This window comes from Salvelinus namaycush, chromosome 30, assembly GCF_016432855.1.
Source record: "Salvelinus namaycush isolate Seneca chromosome 30, SaNama_1.0, whole genome shotgun sequence".
Taxonomy (NCBI): domain Eukaryota; kingdom Metazoa; phylum Chordata; class Actinopteri; order Salmoniformes; family Salmonidae; genus Salvelinus; species Salvelinus namaycush.
In genome coordinates, this window is record NC_052336.1 from 2,770,928 (window position 1) to 2,789,975 (window position 19,048).

At 44.0% G+C, this 19,048-nt stretch overlaps 1 protein-coding gene across 2 annotated transcripts in view; it reads right to left on the minus strand.

Moving 5' to 3' along the window:
• Window positions 1–659: 659 nt before the first annotated feature.
• Window positions 660–19,048, minus strand: part of LOC120025134 (elongation factor-like GTPase 1) — a 29,344-nt gene continuing 10,955 nt past the window's right edge. For both annotated transcript variants that reach the window (XM_038969576.1, XM_038969577.1), the window contains exons 13-15: window positions 1,707–1,864; window positions 1,357–1,532; window positions 660–862 (exon numbers count right to left, since the gene is read on the minus strand). In XM_038969576.1, the coding sequence (XP_038825504.1) occupies window positions 689–862; window positions 1,357–1,532; window positions 1,707–1,864 (508 nt within the window). In that variant the 3' untranslated portion in view covers window positions 660–688. The remainder of the gene's footprint in view (window positions 863–1,356; window positions 1,533–1,706; window positions 1,865–19,048) is intronic.

Sequence of the window (19,048 nt, forward strand, 5' to 3'; positions counted from 1 at the left end):
GTTTTTTTTAAATTATGTAGCAACTAAGGATTCTAGCTTTAAAGGTCCAATGCAGCGTTTTTAATCTCAAATTATTTCTGGGTAACAATTAAGTACCTGACTGTGATTGTTTTCAATAAAAAAAATCAAAATCAAACAAAAAATTGCTTCTTAGCAAAGTGCAATTTCTCAAGCAAGAATGTTGCTAGGACTGTCTGGGTGTGGTATGAGTGGGGAGGGTAAAACTGAAAATGTGCTCTTATCAGCAGAGAGGATTGGAACTCTCTTTGGTCTAGATGAGGGCTGTGTTCCTCTGTGGCCTGGGCAACAGTAGTGTACTGTAGGGAATAGGGTGCCATTTGAGACAGACAAGTCGTTGTATTATTGTTGCCTCGTCCCTCCTGGCTTCAGTAGCAGTACTACTAATTTATCACATGGTGATGTCACCATGGAAGGCCAAAAATCCCTCCCACAAAAACAGGCAGAAATCTTTTCAAACAGCGCGTACACATTTCATCTTTTTCACAACGTTATTCCAACCTCAGCATGGACATATATATAGATATAAAACACAGGAAAATCACGTCTGACTGCACTGGGCCTTTCAAAGAACTCTGAAAGATGTAACTTTCACCTTTATTTGTGCAGTAAAAAGAACATTGGATAACAAGTTAATATCCTATTATGCATGAACCTTTCAAAAGACCATTCACTTCAAGTAGGTGTAGGTGTTTGAGTACCTACCCAGTACGTTCCCTGATGGCACCTCTTCTAGTTCCTCCAGCTCTCTGCCCATCAGCAGGTAGAGGCTGTCCATGGTGCAGCAGGCCAGGTGAGGGACGGGAGGGAGACAGGCACTCACACTAGTACTGCCCTCTGGGAGCTGACAGACAGACAGAGAGAGAAAGAGAGAGAGAACATTAGATCTCTAGAGCATCAGAGCCAATCATCCAGTACATTGGTTGTGTGATATTGGATTCTAAAAGCAATTGTTAGTTAGTAGTACTGCTACTGAAGCCAGGAGGGACGAGGCAACAATAATACAACGACTTGTCTGTCTCAAATGGCACCCTATTCCCTACAGTACACTACTGTTGCCCAGGCCACAGAGGAACACAGCCCTCATCATAGAAGTCAATGTTATCTTTAACCTTGGAATACACATCTTGAGATGGAAACAAACACGCAGAACATTTATGATTGTTGCTCTTTGAACAAACAGCATTTGGGTTTATCTTCAGAACAGTTATTGTTTTGTCTGGTGAATATTGCAAATTGAGCAGAAAATGTGTTTTGTGTGTGTGTGTACGTGTGTGTGTCCACATGCCTGTGTGTGTGTGTGTGTGTGTGCCTGCCTGTAAGTGTGTACATCCTTACCATGCGCAGGCCTTGAGCAGGGTCGTACTTGGGCCCCATCACAAACACCTTCTGTCCTCTGCGGACCACCCCGCTGTAGACTCTAGCGAAGGCTACGAACGTCTCCTTCCCCTCCTCCTCCTCTGGTTTAGCCTTCAGAGGCAGGCCCTGCATCTGGCCTGAGACACCCTCACTACCTGCATGTCAGGGAAGACAATGGAGACATACACTGGTATCAGTGGTATCACCATGAACATATTGATTATTGGAACTGGCCAGAGCTTCCAAACCACTAGGGAAAAAGAGGCCAGGGGTTGGGGTTTTAGCAAGGTAAGAGTGGGTGGGTGTGTGTGTATGTGAGAGACACTTGCCTATGGTGTTGTCTCCACCAGGAGTGGTTGCCGGTGTTGTACTTCCTGATTGGGCATTTCCCTCCCCACTTTCCGTCTGCTGAATGGCTGCCAGTCTCTCAGTGTGTCTCTGTCTGGCCAGCTCCCTGCGCTGGGCCATCTCCTCCTGGGTCAACGGCCTGTGTACGCGCACACACACACACACACACACACACACACACACACACACACACACACACACACACACACACCTGTTCAGTAGGTAGAAAATGTTTTGAAAATATTCCATTGCAAAACGTTTTGCTATTGTTTGCCCTACTGAACACTGTCAATTGTTTGGGCCAATGAATACACATTATATTAGACATGACACATCAAAACAGAAATGTAACAACCCACTAAACCAAGTCTTTATAGCAGGGTAACACAGCCTAGCAACTAACACCACTCTGTTTAATTTGATTCATCCTTTATTTAACCAGAGACGTCACACTGAAACTTTTAAATCTCTTTTTCCAAGTGAGCCCTGGCCAAAAATCCATCATACAGTGCATTCAGAAAGTATTAAGACCCCTTGACTTTTTCCACATTTTGTTATGTTATAGCCTTACTCTAAAATTGATTAAATTATTTCCCCCCCCTCATCAAATCTACACACAATACCCCATCATGATAAAGCGAAAAAAGGTTTTTACAAATATTTTCAAATGTTTTAAAAATAAAAAAGTATTCAGACCCTTTGCAATGAGACTCGAATTTGAGCTCAGGTGCATCCTGTTTCCACTGATCATCCTAGAGATGTTTCTACAACTTGGAGTCCACCTGTGGTAAATTCAATTGATTGGACATGATTTGGAAAGGCACACACCTGTCTATATAAGTTCCCACAGTTGACAGTGCATGTCAGAGCAAAAACCAGGACATGAGGTCGAAGGAATTGTCTGTAGAGCTCCGAGACAGGATTGTGTCGAGGCACAGAACTGGGGAAGGGTACCCAAACATTTTTTACAACACTGAAAGTCCCCAAGAACACAGTGGCCTCAATCATTCTTAAATAGAAGAAGTTTGGAATCACCAAGACTTCCCAGAGCTGGCCGCCTGGCTAAACTGAGCAATCGGGAGAGAAGGGCCTTGGTAAGGGAGGTGACCAAGAACCCGATGGTCACCCTGACAGCGCTCCAGAGTTCCTCTGTGGTGATGGAAGAACCTTCCAGAAGGACAACCATCTCTGCAGCACTCCACCATCCTTTATGGTACAGTGGCCAGACGGAAGCCCTTCCTCAGTAAAAGACACATGACAGCACGACTCTCAGACCATGACAATCAAGATTCTCTGGTCCAAGACTGAACTCTTTGGCCTGAATGCCAAGCGTCACGTCTGGAGGAAACATGGCACCATCCCTACGGTGAAGCATGGTGGTGGCAGCATAATGCTGTGGGGATGTTTTTCAGGGGCAGGGACTGGGAGACTAGTCAGGATTGAGGGAAAGATGAATAGAGCAAAGTACAGAGAGTAGTACAGAAAATAGTAAAAATAAAGAAAAACCCTTGAATGAGTAGGTGTCCACATTTTTGACTGGTACTGTATGTGTGTGTACATGGTGTGTCCAGACAGCGTGTGAACAGTGTGTCCAGCAGTAGTTATATGGGACCAGGGCTCTGGTCAAAAGTAGTGCACTAGGCAATAGGGTGCCATTTGGGATGCAGCATGGAGTCAAGAGGTCAGGTTTGTACCTCATCCTACCACCAAGTCCTGTCATCGCATGATGGTTATTTGTGCTGCTAACTTCCCTCACTGAGAAACTATGTTCTAATTGCCTACCGGCGATGGAAAATATGCAAAGGTTAAATTTGACCAATTACGACAACATAGGTGGTGTCTCCGGGCCAAGCTGGGAAAAAACAGAATAACAATTACTCTAAAATTGCTCTGGCCACCACAAACTCAAGGCACGTGGGTGTGTCGTTTGAAATGGCACACTGCAGAGTCATTGCGGTGAGTGGTGTGTGTGTGTGTGTGTGTGTGTGTGTGTGTGTGTGTGTGTGTGTGTGTGTGTGTGTGTGTGTGTGAGAGAGCGAGCTTCAAAGTGACTACATTGATACAGCTGGAAGCCATGATTGACAGTAGTGGCCATCCACACAAGCTCAGCTCCCTGACGACCGACCGCTTAAACTATCCCATAATTTAGGTTCCGTCCCAAATGGCACCCTATTCCCTATATAGTGCACTACTTTTGACCAGGGCCCACAGGGAATAGGGTGCCATTTGGGACATAAACAAACAATAAAACAAGCTCTGCTAATTTACAAAGACTATAGTAGGGGGGCAGGTTGATTACGTTTTGTATAAATTAGACAGAAACGGGCCTAAACGAATACAGGCTTGCCATGAAGACCGCAACATGGGAGAAATGGAACAATGTTTTGTACTGAAGGACTACTTGTGGAATGCTGCTAACCACGGACTTCTGCTTTTAGTGTGAGGTGTGACTCCTGCAATTTGTCACCCCACACACACTCTTTCGAACAACACACATACCTGCGTGCACTGCACACACGCTCATGCAAACACACACGCTCATCCCCCTCTTATTCCATTTCACCCGAGATTGACTTATTTGCTCGACGTTCAACAATTCCAACCCGTTGCATTCATAAGCGTACTGCGTAGCTACATTCTTTAACAAAGCGACCACAGCAGAGCTGCCGTGTTTTTCTTGATGAGGTCAAATCAGTCGCTCATGGGCAATAATGGGAAAGCCATGCGTTGTGGTCTCTGGCCTCCGTTGCAGTGGTTATAAAGTAATGGCTTCGCAAGCTTCTCAACGTTAAAGTAGGATTCTCTCAAAACCACAAGCCTTTTAAGTGTGTTATAAGCTGGTTGTGTGCGTGTGTGTGTGATATATATCTGTTTTAAATATGTGGAAAATGAGACGATATTGATACTAAAGCTGTTCGTGAAACAGTCTTCATCAGCATCATACCATGCTGAGGATTTTGGTTGCAGTCTTTCCATTTTAGTCGGAGTGCATAAAAATGTCACGAGAGCACAATGGTATTTGCTTTCTGCTTTGACGTCAGCCCTTCATCCATACTGGAACGCTTTGGGTGGTTGGTTGAAGTCTGACTTTGCTTCTTAGTCTTTGCTGCACGTGCTATTGTGTTGCTGAGATCAAAAAATGTTTGGGTCACATTTGTTCGAGAATTCTCACTTGATAAACTTAGAATTCTGCTTTCGTCCCACTTGCAAGATTCTACAGGACATGAACACAGAACACATTGGTTTCACTCTTTTGTACACTGGTTCATGTGTTAACTCAACAGTCTTGTTGTTCCATGATGAAACTCTTTCCAAGTTCTGTTCTAGATGTTTTGCTATCTCTTATAAATAATTAAACATACAGAACAATGAGTTTACAGGATGACTGCTGCTTTGATAAAAAGAAACAGAACATCTAGGTTCCTCATACTGTTAATGAGAGAGGATGTTTTAGTGTGTGTATTCTGCATGCCAGTGTGTGTATTCTGCCCAGCAACTGCCCAGAGCCATTAATAAAACCCACTGACATCACCAGCCAATCAGACATGAGGACATTTAAAACACCAGGTCAAGACTGTTTGTGGAGAGAGAGACACAGACAGATGGAGAGAGAGTCAGAAACGAAGGGGCGAGAGAGGGAGAGAGAAAGAACGGGGTGAGGTAGAAACAGAGCTTGCCCTCTCACTCCTACGAGCAATCTCAGAACTACTACTGAGACCTAAATTGATGGTGGGTGCCATGGTAACAAAGCATAACCATAGCTGTGGAGGCATGTAGGAGTGTCAGCCAGGAACCCCCTGAAGCTGATTCAGAAAGAGAAACACAGAGAGACAGAGAGACCACTGTGACTATGTACAGTGAACATAGCCTTGCTACTGAGAAAGGCCGTCGTAGGCAGACCTGTCTCTCAAGAAGACATGCTATGTGCACACTGCCCATAAAACGAGGTGGAAACTGAGTTGCACTTCCTAACCTCCTGCCAAATGTATGACCATATTAGAGAGACATATTTCCCTCAGATTACAGACCAACAAAGAATTAAAAAACAAATCGAATTTTGATAAACTCCCATTTCTATTGGGTGAAATACCAGCGTGCCATCACAGCAGCAAGGTTTGTGACCTGTTGCCACAAGAAAAGGGCAACCAGTGAAGAACAAACACCATTGTAAACACAACCCATATTTATGTTTATTCATGTTCCCTTTTGTACTATTTTCACATCGTTACAACACTGTAGATAGACATATGACATGTCTTTTGTGAGTGTACATTTTATATTGTTTATTTCACTTTTGTTTATTATCTATTTCATATGCTTTGGCAATGTTAACATATGTTTCCCATGCCAATAAAGCCCCTTAAGTTGAACCGAGAAGGGAAATAGACACATAGTGTCGTATCTAAAACAGCCAAAAGGAAATTGTTCGAAGTGTCTGCATTGAAGGCTATTCATGTAAAACACAAACATGTACCATCTGCAACAGACTACTCATAAACATATAATATACCTGATATTTGTACTGTACACTATACAACAGACCAAACACCCCCAGTCAAAAGTAGATCACTATATACAGTACCAGTTAAAAGTTTAGGCACACCTACTCATTCCAAAAAAACAGGCTGTGTAAGGGCTTGTTGACCAAGAAGGAGAGTGATGGAGTGCTGCATCAGATGACCTGTCCTCCACAATCACCCGACCTCAACCCAATTGAGATGGGATGAGTTGGACCGCAGAGTGAAGGAAAAGCAGCCAACGAGTGATCAGTATATGTGGGAACTCTTTCAAGACTGTTGGAAAAGCATTCCAGGTGAAGCTGGTTGACAGAATGCCAAGAGTGTGTAAAGCTGTCATCAAGGCAAAGGGGGGCTACTTTGAAGAATCTAAAAAATATAATATATTATGATTTGTTTAACTGTTTTTTGTTTACTACATGATTGCATGTGTTATTTCATAGTTTTGATGTCTTCACTATTATTCTACAATGTAGAAACTAGTACAAATAAAGAAAAACCCTTGAATGAGTAAGTGTGTCCAAACTTTTGACTGGTACTGTATGTAGGGAATAGGTGCCATTTGGGACACAGATGATAGTAGAGGCCATTGAATAAGGTATGTTTTCCTTTGCAGAGAAGGCAGATCTTAGCCCATAGGATACTGGTCAAAAGCAGTGCACTATATAGGGAATAAGTTGCTATTTAGAAGACATGCAGAAAGATTGTAAGCAGTTAAGATGGCAAAGCAGTCGGCGAAGTAAACGGAACATGATTATGCATAGTTTTACTTATGTAGCATGTACACAAAGATCTAGGTCAGGCTGGCTCAATGGAGCTGAACTCAACTGTTCCAATATGAACGGTCTAGGATGAAGTTTCCCCTAGATGCCAATCTATGGTCAGTTTCCCACACTAATGGTTAAGGTTAGGAAAGGAAGAGGGGAAGCTGATCCTAGATCTGTCCCAAATGTGTGTCAAGAGAAACAAGACACAGATGCTGTGGTATTTGTAGTTCTTAACATTAGGGACCAGGAGTTTTCCTGATCAGGTTACAACTCCGGGCCTGTATTTATCAAGTGTCTCAGAGTAGGAGTGCTAAACTAGGATCAGAGATACGCCTGAAGTGATATGCACAGCTTCAATGACCCATGCTAGCCCCCAGGTGGCCACAGATATGCCTGAGGTGATACAGTATGGATTTAAATAATAATAATAATAATAATAATCAGATAAGAGGTATGTAGTTTCAATGGTCCTACTAGTCCATGGGTGGCCAATGATATGTCTGGGCTGACACGGTATGGATCTGATGAGAGAAAATCTGTGGTATGTACAGTAATTGTCCACAACTAGTCCATGGGTGGCCTGGGATCTGCCAGCAGCGTGTGTGTGCTTCTGCAGCAGGTGGCAGCCATCAGGGGAAGGAAGGGGTCCTGGCTGGATCATTAGGCTGATGGTGGCCAGGCCTTTTCTACTGTAGCATACTGTGTGTGGGATGGCATGTTTCCTCTTCACTAACATCCTTCACTCTCCCCCTTTCTATCTCTCGCTGAACTAATACAGGCTAGTTAGGTCTCTCTCTCCCTCCCTCCTCTCAGTGTAATGGTAGCATCAGCCATTACAGGTTGGCACTGTGACAGAGGAGAGGAGGAAGTGAGTGAGTGAGTGAGTGAGTGAGTGAGTGAGTGAGTGAGTGAGTGAGTGAGTGAGTGAGTGAGTGAGTGAGTGAGTGAGTGAGTGAGTAAAAGAGAGCAACCTGTGGGGGTTAAGTGAATGGAAAGAGCAAAAATATCCTCCGTGTACAATGTAAAACACCAAATAATGCATGCAGAGCAGAATTAGGCCGATACCCGCTAATTATCAAAATTTAGAAAAGAGACATTAAATTCTACAAACACCTAAAAGGAAGCGATTCCCAAACCTTCCATAATAAAGATATCACCTACAGGGAGATGAACCTGGAGAAGAGTCCCCTAAGCAAGCTGATCCTGGGACTTGTCCTGTTCACAAACAGACCCCACAGAGCCCCAGGACAGCAACACAACTAGACCTAACCAAATCATGAGAAATAAACAGATAATTACTTGACACATTGGAAAGAATTAACAAAAAAAACAGCAAACTAGAATGCTATTTGGCCCTAAACAGAGAGTACACAGTGGCAGAATACCTGACCACTGTGACCGACCCAAACTTAAGGAATGCTATGTACAGACTCAGTGAGCATAGCCCTGCTATTGAGAAAGGCCGTCGTAGGCAGACCTGGCTCTCAAGAGAAGACAGGCTATGTGCACACTGCCCACAAAATGAGGTGGAAACTGAGCTGCACTTCCTAACCTCCTGCCAAATGTATGACCATATTAGAGACACATATTTCCCTCAGATTACACAGGTCCACAAAGAATTTGAAAACCAACCCGATTTTGAGTCACAAGAAAATGGCAACCAGTGAAGAACAAACACCATTGTAAATACAACCCATATTTATGTTTATTTATTTTCCCTTTTGTACTTTAACCATTTGCACATTGTTACAACACTGTATATATACATAATATGACATTTGAAATGTCTTTATACTTTTGGAACATCTGTGAGTGTAATGTTTACTGTTCATTTGTTATTGTTTATTACACTTTTGTATATTATCTACTTCACTTGCTTTGGCAATGTTAACATGTTTCCCATGGCAATAAAGCCCCTTGAATTGAGAGGAGAGATGAGGTCTGCCTGCCAAGGGGGTTTCTTTCTACTCGACAGACCTGAGGCACAGAGACACTGAGGATCATACCAGGTCAGATAGAGAACAGGGAGTAATACCGACAGGATCATACCAGGTCAGATAGAGGACAGGGAGTAATACCGACAGGATCATATCAGGTCAGATAGAGGACAGGGAGTAATACCGACAGGATCATACCAGGTCAGATAGAGAACAGGGAGTAATACTGACAGGATCATACCAGGTCAGATAGAGAACAGGGAGTAATACCGACAGGGTCATACCAGGTCAGATAGAGAACAGGGAGTAATACCGACAGGGTCATACTAGGTCAGATAGAGAACAGGGAGTAATACCGACAGGGTCATACCAGGTCAGATAGAGAACAGGGAGTAATTAGGACAGGATCATACCAAGTCAGATAGAGAACAGGGAGTAATTAGGACAGGATCATACCAGGTCAGATAGAGAACAGGGAGTAATTAGGACAGGATCATACCAGGTCAGATAGAGAACAGGGAGTAATTAGGACAGGGTCATACCAGGTCAGATAGAGAACAGGGAGTAATTAGGACAGGATCATACCAGGTCAGATAGAGAACAGGGAGTAATTAGGACAGGATCATACCAGGTCAGATAGAGAACAGGGAGTAATTAGGACAGGATCATACCAGGTCAGATAGAGAACAGGGAGTAATACCGACAGGATCATACCAGGTCAGATAGAGAACAGGGAGTAATACCGACAGGATCATACCAGGTCAGATAGAGAACAGGGAGTAATTAGGACAGGGTCATACCAGGTCAGATAGAGAACAGGGAGTAATTAGGACAGGATCATACCAGGTCAGATAGAGAACAGGGAGTAATTAGGACAGGATCATACCAGGTCAGATAGAGAACAGGGAGTAATACCGACAGGATCATACCAGGTCAGATAGAGGACAGGGAGTAATACCGACAGGATCATACCAGGTCAGATAGTGAACAGGGAGTAATTAGGACAGGGTCATACCAGGTCAGATAGAGAACAGGGAGTAATACCGACAGGATCATACCAGGTCAGATAGTGAACAGGGAGTAATACCGACAGGATCATACCAGGTCAGATAGAGAACAGGGAGTAATACCGACAGGATCATACCAGGTCAGATAGTGAACAGGGAGTAATACCGACAGGATCATACCAGGTCAGATAGAGGACAGGGAGTAATACCGACAGGATCATACCAGGTCAGATAGAGAACAGGGAGTAATACCGACAGGATCATACCAGGTCAGATAGAGAACAAGGAGTAATACCGACAGGGTCATACCAGGTCAGATAGAGGACAGGGAGTAATACCGACAGGGTCATACCAGGTCAGATAGAGAACAGGGAGTAATACCGACAGGATCATACCAGGTCAGATAGAGAGCAGGGAGTAATACCGACAGGATCATACCAGGTCAGATAGAGAGCAGGGAGTAATACCGACAGGATCATACCAGGTCAGATAGAGAACAGGGAGTAATTAGGACAGGGTCATACCAGGTCAGATAGAGAACAGGGAGTAATTAGGACAGGATCATACCAGGTCAGATAGAGAACAGGGAGTAATTAGGACAGGATCATACCAGGTCAGATAGAGAACAGGGAGTAATACCGACAGGATCATACCAGGTCAGATAGAGGACAGGGAGTAATACCGACAGGATCATACCAGGTCAGATAGTGAACAGGGAGTAATTAGGACAGGGTCATACCAGGTCAGATAGAGAACAGGGAGTAATACCGACAGGATCATACCAGGTCAGATAGTGAACAGGGAGTAATACCGACAGGATCATACCAGGTCAGATAGAGAACAGGGAGTAATACCGACAGGGTCATACCAGGTCAGATAGAGAACAGGGAGTAATACCGACAGGATCATACCAGGTCAGATAGAGGACAGGGAGTAATACCGACAGGATCATACCAGGTCAGATAGAGAACAGGGAGTAATACCGACAGGATCATACCAGGTCAGATAGAGAACAAGGAGTAATACCGACAGGGTCATACCAGGTCAGATAGAGGACAGGGAGTAATACCGACAGGGTCATACCAGGTCAGATAGAGAACAGGGAGTAATACCGACAGGATCATACCAGGTCAGATAGAGAGCAGGGAGTAATACCGACAGGATCATACCAGGTCAGATAGAGAGCAGGGAGTAATACCGACAGGATCATACCAGGTCAGATAGAGAACAGGGAGAGATGGCAGAGCAATTTTTTTGACAGGCCTTTTAGATAGGCTTATGTTCCTGCTTATAATATCCAACATTTTGGTAGGCTACTTGTCTGTCAACTTATAATTAGATACATGCAGCTTCTCTTCTGTCATTACTTGTTGCCCTAGAATTAAGCAGTAAGGCATGAGTGGGTGTGGTATATGGCCAATATACCACGGCTAAGGGCTGTTCTTAAGCACAATGCATTGCGGAGTGCCTTGAAACAGCCCTTAGCCGTGGTATACTGGCCATATACCACAAACCCCCAAGGTGCCTTATTGCTATTATAAAGTGGTTACCAATGTAATTAGAGCAGTAAAAATACATGTTTTGTCATACGGTCTGATATACCATGGCTATTAGCCAATCAGCATTCAGGGCTCGAACCACTCAGTTTATAAAACTAAATAAACCCTTGTTCACCAAACTAATGTAATGAATCAGTAGAATGAATGCTTCAATCTAGTTGACGTCAGTAAAGTTCTTTCTCTTGGGCAGCAAAAACATTTAGGGACCGGGAAGAAAATGCAATAGGAAATGGCGCCGGAAGAAATGGCAGCAGTTTTACGGGCGCCCAACCAATTGTGCTATTATGTGGGTTTGTACATACAACTTATTTTGTACATAATGTTTCTGCAACCGTATCTTACGGCAGAAAAGAGCTTCTGGATATCAGGACAGTGATCATTCACCTCGGATTAGACAAAGATTTTTTCAACAACAAGCAAGACTCACATGATATTCTCCAAACACCCGGCAGGGCCGACATCCCAGTTATTCGCAAGAGGAAGCGACGCAGGTACAGAGGACGAAGAGCCGGATGCCTCGTCAGGACCCGCGGAAGGCGAGTAGTTACCGTAAATATTACTCGCCAACGTGCAATCATTGGACAATAAACTAGACCAGGTACGATCACGAATATCCTACCAACGGGACATCAAAAACTGTAATATCTTATGTTTCACGGAATCGTGGCTGAATGACGACATGGAAATTCAGCTAGCGGGATATATGCTGCACCGGCAGGGAAGTCTCTAGATTTTGCTCGCCTGAAGTAGAGTATATTGTCATAAATTCCAGGCCACACCACTTGCCTAGAGAGTTCTCAGCTATACTTTCGTGGCTGTTTTTTTACCACCACAAACAGATGCTCGCACTAAGACTGCACTCAGTCAGCTGTATAAGGAAATAAGCAAACAGGAAACCACTCACCCAGAGGCGGCGCTCCTAGTGGCCGAAGACTTTAATGCAGGGAAACTTAAATCAGTTCTACCAAATCTCTATCAACATGATAAATGTGCAACCAGAGGAAAAAAAATTCTAGATCACCTGTACTCCACACACAGAGACGCGTACAAAGCTCTCCCTCCACTTGGTAAATCCGACCATAACTCTATCCTCCTGATTCCTGCTTACAAGCAAAAATTAAAGCAGGAAACACCAGTGACTCAGTCTATAAAAAAGTGGTCAGATGAAGCAGATGCTAAACTACAGGACTGTTTTGCTATCACAGACTGGAACATGTTCCGGGATTCTTCCGATGACATTGAGGAATACACCACATCAGTCACTGGCTTTATCAATAAGTGCATCGAGGACGTCGTCCCCACAGTTACTGTACGTACATACCCCAACCAGAAGCCATGGATTACAGGCAACATTCTCACTGAGCTAAAGGGTAGAGCTGCCGCTTTCAAGGTACGGTACTCTAACCCAGAAGCTTATAAGAAATCCCGCTATGCCCTGCGACGAACCATCAAACAGGCAAAGCTTCAATACAGGGCTAAGATTGAATCTTACTACACCGGCTCCGACGCTCGTCGGATGTGGCAGGGCTTGCAAACTATTACAGACTACAAAGGGAAGCACAGCCGCGAGCTGCCCAGTGACACGAGCCTACCAAACGAGCTAAATCACTTCTATGCTCGCTTCGAGGCAAGCAACACTGAGGCATGCATGAGAGCATCAGCTGTTCCCAACAACTGTGTGATCACGCTCTCCGTAGCCGACGTGAGTAAGACCTTTAAACAGGTCAACATACACAAGGCTGCAGTGCCAGACGGATTACAAGGACGTGTGCTCCGGGCATGTGCTGACCAACTGGCAGGTGTCTTCACTGACATTTTCAACATGTCCCTGATTGAGTCTGTAATACCAACATGTTTCAAGCAGACCACCATAGTCCTTGTGCCCAAGAACACAAAGGCAACCTGCCTAAATGACTACAGACCCGTAGCACTCACGTCCGTAGCCATGCATAGCTTTGAAAGGCTGGTAATGGCTCACATCAACACCATTATCCCAGAAACCCTAGACCCACTCCAATTTGCATACCGCCCAAACAGATCCACAGATGATGCAATTTCTGTTGCACTCCACACTGCCCTTTCCCACCTGAACAAAAGGAACACCTATGTGAGAATACTATTCATTGACAACAGCTCAGCGTTCAACACCATAGTACCCTCAAAGCTCATCACTAAGCTAAGGAACCTGGGACTAAACACCTCCCTCTGCAACTGGATCCTGGACTTCCTGATGGGCCGCCCCCAGGTGGTGAGGGTAGGTAGCAACACATCTGCCACGCTGATCCTCAACACTGGAGCTCCCCAGGGGTGCGTGCTCAGTCCCCTCCTGTACTCCCTGTTCACCCACGACTGCATGGCCAGGCACGACTCCAACACCATCATTAAGTTTGCAGACGACACAACAGTGGTAGGCCTGATCACCGACAACGACGAGACAGCCTATAGGGAGGAGGTCAGAGACCTGGATGGGTGGTGTCAGAATAATAACCTATCCCTCAAGTAACCAAGACTAAGGAGATGATTGTGGACCACAGGAAAAGGAGCACCGAGCACGGCCCCAATCTCATCGACAGGGCTGTAGTGGAGCAGGTTGAGAGCTTCAAGTTCCTTGGTGTCCACATCAACAACAAACTAGAATGGTCCAAACACACCACGAACAGTCGTGAAGAGTGCACGACAAAGCCTATTCCCCCTCAGGAAACTAAAAAGATTTGGCATGGGTCCTGAGATCGTCAAAAGGTTCTACAGCTGCAACATCGAGAGCATCCTGACCGGTTGCATCACTGCCTGGTACAGCAATTGCTCGGCCTCTGGCCGCAAGGTCCGACCGTAGTGCGTACGGCCCAGTACATCACTGGGGCAAAGCTGCCTGCCATCCAGGACCTCTACACCAGGCGGTGTCAGAGAAAGGCCCTAAAAATTGTCAAAGACCCCAGCCACCCCAGTCATAGACTGTTCTCTCTACTACCGCATGGCAAGCGGTACTGGAGTGCCAAGTCTAGGACAAAAAGGCTTCTCAACAGTTTTTACCCCCAAGCGATAAGACTCCTGAACAGGTAACCAAATGGTTACCCGGACTATGTGCCCCCCCAACCCCTCTTTTACGCTGCTGCTACTCTGTTTATCATATATGCATAGTCACTTTAACTATACATTCATGTACATACTACCTCAATTGGCCCGACCAACCAGTGCTCCCGCACATTGGCTAACCGGGCTATCTGCATTGTGTCCCACCACCCGCCAACCCCTCTTTTTACGCTACTGCTACTCTCTGTTCATCATATATGCATAGTCACTTTAACCATACCTACATGTACATACTACCTCAATAAGCCTGACTAACTGGTGTCTGTATATAGCCTTACTACTGTTATTTTCAAATGTCTTTTTACTGTTGTTTTATTTCTTTACTTACCTACACACACACACACACACACACACACACACCTTTTTTTCCCCGCACTATTGGTTAGAGCCTGTAAGTAAGCATTTCACTGTAAGGTCTACTACACCTGTTGTATTCGGCGCACGTGACAAATAAACTTTGATTTGATTTAAAAAATTGAAAGATTTTCAGTGCAAAATCTCCAAATGACGTCAGTTTGACCGGTTTTAAGGGAATTAAAAGCTGTGAAAACTACCCAACATGTTTATGATAGGATTTCAGTTCGGCTTGGATGCATATTTTATGTGGTTGAAATACTATCAGCTTTTATGATGCTGATAAAGATAGCACCTTTACATACGGTCCCTAACCGCACATTCATTCTCTCAAGAATGCTTAAAGAAATAAATAAATATTTCTCCACTCCTGTTCCCGAGTCAAAATGTACATTTGGTAAATTATTTTACTGCAAGAAATATTTCATTTCGGTAGGATTACATAATTAGGCTACAGACCTACAGTCAGTGTCCAGATTCCAGGCTACTATCCCATTAAACCATCTATCTGAACAGTAGCCGACAGTAGTGCTTTATTTTAGGTTGGTTGGGTTTCGGTTAGACTATAAAAAAATAATCATGATTTCGGTTTCGATATTTTTGCATTGTGAAATGATAACATTACAATGACTTTAGAGCTTTGTAACAGAAATTGGAAAACTAAAAATAGTGACCATTCAATTGCCAAAACATAGAAAATATCCCATTGTCTCTGTCAGGTCCTCATTGGGTAGACCAGTGGTTCACAACCAGGGACACTACCGTAGGATCCCTCGGGGTACATGGCCTATCCACAGGGCGTACTTGAGTAGACTCATGAGACCATAGGTCTACAGGTAAAATGCACATGAGGGGGTACTTCAGGGGTACTCCTGGCAGAGAGAAATTCAGTTGGTGGTAGACTAACCCGAAAAAGGTTGGGAAACACTGGGTAGATATCAATAGAAACATTTAAAATTACTATGAAATGAAATATTTCAGTTGTGTATACTACTTCATTTGTATTTTATTGTATTATTTTCCATTCCTTTAAGTCATGATCTCATCTCTGCTCAGGCAGTAGCAGTCAGCCAGCCAGACCATCTAACGTTATCTCTGTTCTCCCCATACTGTCTTTAGTCATCCTATTTAGCTAGCCTGCTTAAATATGCTGTAGAGCTGTCTAAAAAAATCCTTTCACTAGTTCTTCAAAGTAGATAAGTTATACTTTCACAAACGGTCTCTGTCCCTCTCATCGTTGTGTAGATTCCTCTCTCATGCAGTCTTTGTGCATCTAACCTAACGAAGCAGGCATGTCTCCGCCCTAACAAAGGCGGGAAGGCAGGAGAAAAGCTTCAGTCCAAAATAAGCCCATAGAAAGGAATGGGGCTTATTTTGGACAGATTTTGGCAAGAGTGAAACCTCTCGCGTCACCTCTTCCGCTCTGATCAGTCTCCACATAGTTATTGACTTGATTTCTCTCCTGAATTATTTGATTTCTCTCTAGAGAAACGTTGCGTTGGGCTCAAAAATAACTAAACTAAATGAAATTCAAGTAATTGAACCGATGTTGGTCAATTTGTTGTTTATGCCTAATAACAGAGGTAAAAAAACGAATTGTCAGTTAATCGCTCAGAACTACCGGCACTGCCATCATCCTCCTTTACCACTTCCCCAAATCTTTACCAAACTTTAGGCTAATGTTCTTCTATGGTACTTTTTGCCTCAGTGGATCGACGTTAACTTTTTCTGCCCAGGTTCCCAAAAGCATTTGGCCACTGGCGTATATTTGGTCAGCGTACAGTTACGCCCTAAAACTTAGGCTATGCACTAACACCAGATTTTTTTTAAATATCTACATTTCACAAGGATGTTTTATGTGAGCGAACGAGCCCTGGTCAAAAGTAGGGCACTATGTAGGGAATAGGGTGCCATTTGGTATGCCGCCAAAGCCATTTGTACAGTCACCATCCCATTATAACATGACTATTATCCAAGTGTATTGTTGAGGGGGGCGCTGTAATAGCTTTCAATAGAGGACACACTGTAATAGCTTTCTGGAGAAGACTACACTAATCCTACATCCCAAATGGCACCCTATTCAGCGCACTACTTTTAACCAGGGCCCATGTGGTCAAAGTAGAGCACTATGAAGGGAATACGGTGGCATTTGGGATGTAGCCACACTCTCTTCCTGGAGCCGCACAGCACAGGAGCACTTTGCATCCTGGTCATTAAGCCTAGCAGACGCTATTATGGAAACGCACACAATAAGTGCATTCAGCAGAGGAAGGTGAAACGACCACGTAACACTATCATCTTAAGTGGAACCTTCAAAATGATGTGTTAGAAGCCGCCATAGTACTACAATGTTATCACAAGTCAGACAATTGTTTCCAAAATGTGACATAATATGTCATTCCTACAACTATCCATATCTACAACCAGTCCAGGGTTCAAATACTTCAATCATCTCTCCCAATACTTGGAGCGTTTGTTTCAGTCTGCCTGGAGTGCCAGATGGATTGGCAGTTTTGGGACTTTTCTATTGGTTTATTAAGCCAGGCAAGCTTATAACCCATCCTGCCAATACATTTTCCTCAACACGTGCTTCACAGGCCACGGCCATTAAAATAACACTGGGGAGCTGCAAAAATCTGCTTCTGAGGAGCAAATGTGGTGCTGGGGTGGCTCTACTGTAGTGCAGCATCCCTGTGTTGTATTTGAATGAGATCAGTAGAATAGCTGTAACGTAACAAAATGTGGTGCCGGGGTGGCTCTACTGTAGTGCAGCATCCCTGTGTTGTATTTGAATGAGATCAGTAGAATAGCTGTAACGTAACAAAATGTGGTGCTGGGGTGGCTCTACTGTAGTGCAGCATCCCTGTGTTGTATTTGAATGAGATCAGTAGAATAGCTGTAACGTAACAAAATGTGGTGCTGGGGTGGCTCTACTATAGTGCAGCATCCCTGTGTTGTATTTGAATGAGATCAGTAGAATAGCTGTAACGTAACAAAATGTGGTGCTGGGGTGGCTCTACTGTAGTGCAGCATCCCTGTGTTGTATTTGAATGAGATCAGTAGAATAGCTGTAACGTAACAAAATGTGGTGCCGGGGTGGCTCTACTGTAGTGCAGCATCCCTGTGTTGTATTTGAATGAGATCAGTAGAATAGCTGTAACGTAACAAAATGTGGAAAAAGTCAAGGAGGTTTGAATACTTTCCAAATGCACTCTGTGTATGTGTCATTCAAGGATTTTGTTTATTTGTACTATTTCCTACATTGTAGAATAATACTGAAGACATCAAAACTATGAAATAACACATATGGAATCATGTAGTAACCAAAAAAAGTGTTAAATAATATCAAAAATATATTTGAGATTTGAGATTCTTCAAATAGCCACTCTTTGCCTTGATGACAGCTTTGCATACTTTTGGAATTCTCTCAATCAGCTTCACCTGGAATGCTTTTCCAACAGTCTTGAAGGAGTTCCCACATATGCTGAGCACGTGTTGGCTGCTTTTCCTTCACTCTGCCGTACTACTCATCCCAAACCATCTCAATTTGGTTGAGGTCGGGGATTTGTGGAGGCCAGGTTATCTGATACAGCAGGTCATCACTCTCTTCCTTGGTAAAATAGCCCTTACACAGTCTGGAGGTGTGTTGGGTCATTGTAATGTTGAAAAACAAATGATAGTCCCACTATAGGCGCAAACCAGAAGGGATGGTGTATCGCTGCAGAATGCTGTGGAAGCCATGCAGGTTAAGTGTTCCCTGAATTCTAAATAAATCACAGACAGTGTCGCCAGCAAAGCACCCCCACACCATGATACCCCCTCCTCCATGCTTCACGGTGGGAAATAAACATGCGGAGATCATCCGTTCACCGACACCGCGTCTCACAAAGACACCGAGGTTGGAACTAAAAATCTCCAATTTGGATTCATCAGACCAAAAGACACATTCCACTGGTCTAATGTCTATTGCTTGTGTTTCTTGGCCCAATCAAGTCTCTTCTTCTTATTGGTGTCCTTTAGTAGTGGTTTCTTTGCAGCAATTCAACCATGAAGGCCTGATTTACACAGTCTCCACTGAACAGTTGATGTTGA